The sequence below is a fragment of the Neopelma chrysocephalum genome, unplaced genomic scaffold (assembly GCF_003984885.1).
Source record: "Neopelma chrysocephalum unplaced genomic scaffold, ASM398488v2 Primary Assembly neopelma1_96770, whole genome shotgun sequence".
Lineage (NCBI taxonomy): Eukaryota > Metazoa > Chordata > Aves > Passeriformes > Pipridae > Neopelma > Neopelma chrysocephalum.
In genome coordinates this window covers 1008794-1018102 of record NW_020925414.1, presented here as the reverse complement: position 1 = coordinate 1018102, position 9309 = coordinate 1008794, and the positions used below count along the sequence as shown (strand labels likewise).

General features: G+C 37.0%; 1 protein-coding gene across 4 annotated transcripts in view; it reads left to right on the top strand.

Annotated features, from left to right (window-relative positions):
* Positions 1-9309, top strand: part of DHX29 (DExH-box helicase 29) — a 35986-nt gene that overhangs the window by 6955 nt on the left and 19722 nt on the right. The window contains exons 4-14 of one of the 4 annotated variants that reach the window (XM_027709335.1): positions 375-504; positions 880-1022; positions 1724-1849; positions 2259-2385; positions 2660-2821; positions 4239-4404; positions 5452-5575; positions 6000-6596; positions 7313-7456; positions 7550-7726; positions 8326-8466. In XM_027709335.1, the coding sequence (XP_027565136.1) occupies positions 375-504; positions 880-1022; positions 1724-1849; positions 2259-2385; positions 2660-2821; positions 4239-4404; positions 5452-5575; positions 6000-6596; positions 7313-7456; positions 7550-7726; positions 8326-8466 (2037 nt within the window). Of the gene's footprint in view, positions 1-374; positions 505-879; positions 1023-1723; positions 1850-2258; positions 2386-2659; positions 2822-4238; positions 4405-4972; positions 4996-5451; positions 5576-5999; positions 6597-7312; positions 7457-7549; positions 7727-8325; positions 8467-9309 lie in introns of those variants that run through there. The other 3 variants (XM_027709337.1, XM_027709336.1, XM_027709338.1) reach the window with 3 other exon arrangements.

The window sequence follows — 9309 nt, the reverse complement described above, 5'->3', positions numbered from 1 at the left end:
GGGGGGCAGGGAAGGAAAAAATTCCCCTCGGATTATAATCTATAACAGTACTTAATCTGAATGTTTTATGTTTCCTATATTTTTCATTCCATTTAGCTGGAAAATTGTAGGTGTATCTTTTTTTAACTGAAAAATTACATTCTCTACAGAGGCTGGATTGTAGATTTATTTATACTTATGCATGCTTATTTACAAGGAAAATATTATAAATTTTATGCGCAAAACAGAATTTTTTGCTTAGCCTTATGATAAAAGGCCATGTTGTTTACCTCTGTTTAAAGCCAGCTTTCTGCTATGTGGGAAATAGAAGTTTACAAACCTATATTACACTGCTAGATGAAATCCTGATGTTTTCTGACTTTTTCTGTTTATAGGATGTATACATGGCTTTACAAAGATTCTCTTTTAAGACTGAACACATTGAGGAAGCGATGAAAAATACACTTTTGTATGGTGGTGATCTTCACTCTGCCCTTGATTGGCTTTGTTTAAATCTTCCTGATGGTGAGTATGGTGACAGAGAATAGTTTTTAACAGAAGAGAAATAGGACTTGCTCTGCCGTAGGAATGCTTCATAGTAGTAATTATATAAATATATTGTTTCACTGAGATTGGTAGTCACCACAGTGTTCCTCTCCTAGATTCCCAGCTTTCTGGTTCTGGGATATTTTAGTGTTTGAAGTGGTATGGACTTGCTCCTACTCTTGGAGTTCTGTGAAAGTCCAACAAACAAATACTAGCTTATATAAATGCTAAAATTTAATTTTATTTCAGAGGTGCTGGTTTGGTTTTGTGTTCTTCTAGTTGGTTCCCAACACACTGTAAAAGATTTTCTGTATTTATTGGCATTTTCTGTGACATGGGTTTTTTATTTTGAAGATGCTTTGCCTGAAGGTTTTAGCCAGCAGTTTGAGGAGCAGCAGCAGAAACCAAGAGCAAAATTTCGTTCTCCCGTGTCACAGCATGAACCTCTACCTCACTTAGTAGATAACAAAAAGAAGGCAAGTGGCCCTGAAACTAAGGTAAACTGAAGATTTCATCTGCATTTACTGGGGGAAGAGAGAACAAAGTTTTCTAAAATACAGGAGTTGCATTGGCTTCCAACACTATGATAAAGCTTATGAAATAATGCATGATTAATAATTGTCACCCACATTATTTTAACTTCAGTGGAATGGTCATTTGAAGGTATTGTATTTTTCATGTGGAGTCTAGAAGGCTCTTCATAGGTCACTTTTGTGGTAAAGCTCAGGGAATCTCCTGAGGTTTAAACAAGACCAAGTGCAAGGTGCTGCACCTGGGTCAGGGCAAGTCTGGGTATCAACATGAGCTGGGGTTGAAACTAGATGATCTTTAACGTCACTTCCAACCCAAGCCATTCTATGATTCTTAAGCTTAATTGTATCCTAGAATGGGTTTATACTGTTTATTTACAGGTGGCACTCTTTACATACTTTGTGGGTTTAAGTTTTCCTGTGTACTCACAGTGTTTTGATTTCTTGCAAGGGATTTCATTCTTTACAGCAATTACAATCATTCTGGTGTTATCTATTTATGTTTATAGTGAAATATTCACCCCAGTTGGAGAAGTTTGCCCCATGGTTTTTTTTTTTGCGTATCTTAGGTTGTATATAAAATCTTAAGCATTAGTTCCTGGCAGAAAAGAGCATTCATGTTTTCACTTACTTTTATCATTTCTTTTGACTTACATTGCTCTTCTTAGAAGACGAATGTGAGGAAAGAGAAAGAATTGAGTATGAAGGAATGGATTTTGCGATACGCTGAGCAACAGAGTGATGACGAGAAGAATGAATCTGTGAAAGAGACAGCTGAGGAACAGTTTGACCCAGTAAGATAGAATAATGCTTCACAAAGTCTTTCAAAAACGTCTGGTACATCTGCATGTGGAGGACCTATTTGTTATAAGTTGGGGATTGAATACTTTTTTACATGATCTGTTTTTACAGTTGCAGGCTACTGTGTTGAAAATTCTCCTTTTCTAGCTTTTTTTTCCTTTCCTCTGTTTTTTGTACTGGGTTCAAAATGTTCAATGTATTTATCTGGAAAGGCAAAATTCTTAAAATATATCTTAGTTTGATTAGGAAAGTGACTCAGATTCTGAGAGGTTTTGACAGTTACATAAGAACTAAATGTTTCTCTGTTGTATGAGCTTGGTATAAATGACAAAAAACCCTCCATTTTTTATTATAAAGTTTGTTAAAATATTCAACTTGTAAGTAGTAATTCTCTTGAAATAGAATGAGAGGTATATACATCTGTCTGCCAAGCTTTCAGAAGCAAAAGAACAAGGAAGCATCTCCAAGCAAGACAAAGACAAGCAAGGCCAGAAGGCGGCCCAGGAGAAAATAAGAAGAATTCAGCAAGGTAGAGCTGTGCAAGTTACCTGTGTTTTATTTTCTGGCCTGCGTGTTTGTTAGGCAAATAATTCTTGGAGTCCGATTGAATTGAAGATTATTTAATCCTCTTTTATGTCAGTGTGTGAAATGCAGGCCTTTCTGAATCTGTACTTTCCATGTGGATCAAATTCTAAAATGTCAGTAACATTTTACTACTTCTGTTTTTGGGTACTCAGTATGAATTAATATAATTGAGCATTTTAAGCAGTTGGTGGTTATAAGTTGTATCTTCTTTCTGGCAGAAATGGGAGTACTTGAAGAACATCCAGTATTTAATCCAGCTCTAAAGATTTCAAACAAACAGGAAAGCGAAAAGAAAAAAACTCCCTCACCTCAGCCTCAAGAAACCACTTTCAGTTTGAGCTTGCTTGAAAAACCCGATAGTGCTGCAAAGGAAGACAAAGGTGTGTTGAAAGAGGTTCAGTAGTACAAGCTTGAAGTGTACCACAAGTTTTCAGGATTAGTTCTTGTTTTTCTAGGTTGTGTTGCTTTGCAGTGCTGAGTCAGCAAGCTCTGATCATGAGAAAGGAAGGTGGACTACCACAGAAGAGCACAGAATTGTTTAAGCTGGAAAGGACATCTGAGATTGAGTCCAAAATTTGGCCAGTCACCACCTTGTCAACTAAACAATGGCACTATGTGCCATGTCCAGTCTTTTCTCAAAACACCTCCAGGGATGGTGACCCCACCACCTCCCTGGGCAACCTGTTCCAATGCTTGACACCCTTTCTGTGAAGAAATTCCTCCTAATGAGGAATGACTGACTCCCACCTGGCTACAATCTGCTTTCAGATAGTTGTAGAGAGTGATAAAGTCTCCCCTGAGCCTCCTTTTCTCCAGGCTAAACACCTTCAGCTCCCTCAGCAGCTCCTCACAGGACTTGTGCTCCAGAGCCTTCACGAGCTCTATTGCCTTTCTCTGAACATGCTGCAGCACCAAAACGTCTTTCTTTGTAGTAAGGGGCCTAAAACTGAACATGGAATTCAAGGTGCAGCATCACCAGTGCCCAGTACAGGGCACTGTCCTGTTGGCCAGTCACTGGTCCTGCTGGCCACACTATTACTGATCCAAGCCAGGATGCCATTGGCCTTCTTGGCCACTTGGGCACACTGTTGGCTCATGTTCAGCCACTGTTGACCTGCATCCCTGGTCCTTTTCCACTGGGCAGCTTTCCAGCCACTCTTCCCCTGCCTGGGGTTGCCGTGGCACGAGGGCAGGACTTCACACTTGTTCAACCTCGTACCGCTGGCCTCAGCCCATTTATCCAGTGTGTGCAGATCCCTCTGCAGAGCCTTCCTGCTCTCCAGCAGATCAACACTCCTGCCCTGCTTGGTCTCATCTGCAAATGATCAGTCTATCTCACTGACCAATCTGGCTTTAAAGGATCTGTATTTGTTTTAGCATATTACATTGAAAGTTATTTTTGCCAGCCTGTCCTGTCTAAAATTTAGATGATTTCTTTTTTCAGTTGTAGTGCTAATTACTGTTTCTAGTGTCACCGTCTCATCTTTTTGAACTATTTTCTTGGTAAATCTTCAAACCGTTAGATTATTTTCTAATAACCAAACTTTAATGAAAGTTCTAAAATTATTGAGTGACCAAAGATGACAAAATACTGTAACTAATTTTCTGCTAGATGCTTCTATGGGAAATGCAGGCATTTCTGTCATGTGTTATCCATACCAGTATTTCTGCAAAATATTTCAGAAAATATTGCTGTCTAGTAAAATACATTTGAATAAAAGGTAAAAATGTTGTTGACTTCAAAGGATTGTAAAATAAACTTTAGGAGACTTAAAATGTGTCATTCTGCTCTTGTAGTGAAAAAGAAAGAACCACTGGATATAAGAAACTTTGATTATAGTGCTCGAAGTTGGACTGGTAAATCTCCAAAACAATTTTTGATTGACTGGTGCAGGAAAAATTTTCCCAAGAGCCCAAATCCTGCTTTTGAAAAAATTCCAGTTGGAAAATACTGGAAATGTAGGTATGTATTTTCTGTAACCTTTATAATTTCTTTTTGGTTCATTTAAAAATAGAAAATCTGGCCAATTCTGTCTTGTTGATCCAGATTTGTATTAGTATAATAAACTCTTTTTTAGTCCATCAGGGAGGTATTTCACTCTGGATAACAAAAGTGACAGTTAGACTAGATACAATTAAAAAAAATAAGATTCTAGTGAATGATCCTGTAAAGCTCAGATGAGATTTTTATTTATGTACTCCTAAATGAAAGGTTAGTCTGAAGCAAACCTGTGAGATAAATTTAGACAACTGACTTTTGGTATTCTCATTCAAAGTAGTATATTAAATCATAGATTCTAAGTTTATGAATACTAAAACCCCTTTGGAGATTCTTTAATAAAGTAGAAGTTAGAAATTTGTATTAAAGCTACCATAAATTTGTAGTTAAAACAGTGCAGTACCTTTTAATTTTTTAATTTCTTTCAGAAAACAAGTCTGTAATATAGTGTTATGAAGTAGAATATTATCATGCACAAATAAAGTAGGCACAACATTACAAATGAGTAATGTTTCTTGAAGGAATTAAATAAAAGAACTTGTGTTCTTACTCAACGTAAAAGCTACGAATATATTGTCCACCTAAGAATATGAGAAATTTGGCTGCTACTCTAACTAACGTGTATCTGTTAAACAACTGTTTGCATCTCAGTAGTTCATTAAATGTCATCTCGATCTATCCTAGACAGATACAAGCACACAAACAAATGTTTAGTTCTTCTTCCAAGCACCTATAAATACTTGTGCTTTGAAAAAAATGAAGACATTTGTTAAGAGAAAAAAAGAAGTCATCAAATCGTTGCTGGAATCTTTACTGAAAATATTCTGCTGTCCAATCAAACTGTACCTGTTATTTCTTTTTGTAAAATATTATTGAGCAATATGAAGTTTATTTTCCTTAGTTTCTGTATTTGAATTTCACTCTTTTATTTTAAACAAAAACATTAACAGGTGTGCTGTTTGTATAGATAGCAAAAATTGAGATAATTGCATTTATTAATTTCTCTTTAAGGGTCAGGATTGTCAAATCATCAGATGATATAATGTCAATGTGTCCTACAATCGTAACAGAAGATAGTATGCAAGCACAACATCTAGCTGCTACTTTGGCACTCTACCATTTAACCAAAGGACAAGTAAGATTTTGACCAATATTACTGTTCTTGGCCTGGAATCTGCCTCTGCACTTTTTTGTTATAAAACCTGTAGTTAAATTCTAAAAACAGTTTAATGATGTATTTCCCATTAAATTCTTTGCTTGTATTATATGTTCATTTGTTTTTACGTACAATCATGCATATGCTTTGCAGCATACAGAAAGGATATTTTTTTGAAAGTAAAACTATTCTTTCAGTGTTGTAAAGAATGCAAGCCAGTTGAAAATCAAAAATGCATTGTTGATGTTTCTATTACTATTTTCATGGTTTCTGTGTTTAGAAGTAGCTCCCTACTTTTTTTTGGTCATTATCTTTTGACACCCAAGTTTGTTTACACATGAAATGTTAGCGATACTACTAAGTATGTAATAATGTAATTTTTTTCTGCTTTTTGCACCTGAAGTCAGTTCATCAGTTACTGCCTCCTACCTACCGAGATGTCTGGCTAGAATGGAGGGATATTGAAAAGAAAAAGGAGGAAGAAAACAAGATAGAAACCAACAAGCCTCGTGATACCTTTATTGCTAGATTATTAAACAAACTCAAAAAACAACAGCAGCTACAGTCTGAAGACCAGCCCAAAGTATCTGAGGGTCCTGAAGATTCCTGGGAAAACTTAGTTTCTGATGAGGACTTCAGCAGTTTCTCCCTTGAGGCCTCAGATGCAGATGATTTGGTATCTTCAAGGATTTTGTTCAAAAAGCTGCAAAGTTCCTCTAAATATGAGAAGCTTCTGAAAGAGAGACAAGAGTTACCTGTGTTTCAGCACAGATACTCAATCATAGAAACTCTTAGAAAACATCGAGTAGTTGTTGTGGCTGGTGAAACAGGCAGTGGGAAGAGCACCCAGGTGCCCCATTTCTTGTTGGAAGACTTGTTGCTAGATGAAGGATCAAAAAAATGCAATATTGTTTGCACACAACCCCGAAGAATCTCAGCAGTGAGTCTGGCAACCAGGGTTTGCGAAGAGCTAGGCTGCGAATCAGGACCAGGAGGAAAAGTAAGATGTGTCTGAATTCCTTTTTCTTGTCTTGATCAAATACAGGGGGCTGGATTGTTGGTACAAAGTGAAAACATTATTTCTTACACAACTAAAGAATTGGATGTTGTTTTCTCTCAAAAAGGACTTCTTGCTATGTTAGTTGTTTCTTTTCAAGTTGTCACTTGCGAACCTCTGGGTATCCATATATGATTTCTGAAATCTTTAGAGGCTAATGTAGAGCAATGGTGTTTCATAATGGGAGCGATCAAGCACTTGAGTAGATTGCCCCAAGACTGTTGCACCACTATCACTAGGGATGGAGAATACTCCCTGGGATGGAGAATAAGGGTCCTAGCAATCCAGTCTGGCCTTGAGTGAGGCTCTGCTTTGAGAGAAGCTCCCTTCCAACAGAAGTTATTTTGTTACTTGAAGAAAGCCAAAGTCCAGTGTTTGTTATGGTAGTCTGTTTGTGCAAAAATATTTTTGAGACTGGCAAAGAATCCTGAAAAGAACCCTGAGTTTACCAGCTCTTTGATACTCTGAAATTCAAACTTAGTATGTTTTCCCTTTCTTAACAAAAGGAGGCACTTGTAGGAAAGTGTGGCAGTCGTGCACCATACTACTTAATTAGCAACTTGTGTAGTGTCTGAATCTGACAGTTATGAAGTTTCATTTAATTTTGAATATTGCTAGCTTGTATATTATTTTAAGGTATTTTTAATATTTTATTTAAGAATTCCCTGTGTGGATATCAAATTCGTATGGAATCAAGAATGGGAGAAGCCACCAGACTTCTGTACTGTACAACAGGTGTCCTGCTTCGGAAACTTCAAGAAGATGGTCTTCTTTCAAGTATATCTCATGTTATTGTAGATGAGGTTACCAATTCTTTACTATTCCACAGAAACTATAGTTATTCTGGGCCCTGTGTGTACTAAATCCTTGCTATAGATATGTTTTTCTAATTCTAGGTACACGAAAGAAGTGTCCAGTCTGATTTCTTGCTAGTTACTCTGAAAGAGATCTTGCGTAAGCGCTCAGACCTGCATGTGATTTTAATGAGTGCTACTGTAGACAGTGAGAAATTTTCCAGCTATTTCTCACATTGTCCCATTTTAAGGATTTCGGGGAGGAGTTACCCAGTTGAGGTAGGTAGATGTTTCTCTTCAGTATGCAAGACAGTTTGTATGCATGTATACAGTGCTTGCCTGGTTAGTATCTGTAGGCAATATGTCTATATCACTTTTTTATTACCAAGAATTCAAGTCTTAAAATACATTTTTTGAGGACTTGTAACCCTTTTTCTTTTATGGAAATGTAAGATGACTTCAGGGCTTTGAAGTATAAGGTTGTACTGGTTTATTTCTGATGTATTTATTGATTAAAATCTGTCCATCACTGACGTTTTGATTTTTATCTGTTCTACCTAGGCAGAAATGAAAGCATTAAAGAATTCACCCTGCTCCCTATGCAACTTTGTCATTCACTCTGTATTTTTGTTATGCGTGCGATACAGGCCATGGTAAAGTTTGTGTTAGTGATCGCATGGAGAAGTCCATTACCAAACTTGTAGCAACTCTAAGTTTAGGTTTACAAATATCTTAAGAAAGATTAAGTTGAAATTTGCAAGATCTGTTACAGCATTAAGGCATGCCCTGTTCACCTTTGTAATGTAAGCTTTAAAAAGTGAAAAAAGTGCTGATTAGTTTTTGATATGCCTTGTTTCTTCTGCAAATTTTCACCAAAGATTTTCCATGTTGAAGATGTAATTGAAGCAACTGGCTATGTTCTCGAGAAAGACTCAGAATATTGTCAGAAGTTCTTGGAGGAGGAGGAGGAAGTAGCAATAAATGTTACTGTCAAAGGAGGAGGCACTACAAAGCATCAGGTAAAATAGGCATTTCTAGCTTTGACTTGGAAATTTTGCCTTTTTTTTATTATTTTATCATTTTGGTTCCTCAAATGTGATTGGATTGTATAATATAAACTATTTTTCGGTTGGTAAAAGACATACACAATGGCACTCCTACAGTAGAAACCAGGTATTTATGAATGCTGCACCCTTTTGATTGTCTTTCCATCTCCTATATAGCTAGCTTGATTTTGCTGTATTTGACATTGAGTTCTGCTGTACAGATTCCCAGCTCTGGATCTAAAAACAGCAGCAGGGAAATCATTTCATTTTTTTTTCCTGAAAGAATTCTCCTATGTAGCGAACCTAACAACAGGAGAGTCAAGATCTTATCCTTCTTAGCTGAATAACTCCCAAGGTGCTCCAACTTGGCATGCCAAATGAGATGATTTACATGAGGTTGTTGTACAGAGCTTTTTTTGTTTAACTATGATTAATCCTTAGGTACTCTGCAGTGACAGCTCTATGTGCTTCTGGATCAAAATTCTCGAAGGGGAGACTATATCAATACTATCTGATTTTGGAAGCTTAGGCTGTTCATCTAAACTATGTATTTTACCTGTCTGCTCTGACTTGCTTTATCAGAATTTCTGCAGGACAGTTTAGCCTGGTGTGAACAAACAGTGATGCATGTGTTGAAAAATACACTCTCATGTGCTCTGCTGATTGTTTGGTTCCCCCCCCCCCCAGAATGGTAGTAACCCCCTACATCACAACAGCATCCTTTAGTTGTAAGCCCAAGCACTCTCATGAGTGCTGCTCCACCTTTGTGGTTTGTTTCTATTGACGCTTCGGTACAGGATATGCAGCTTCTTTAAG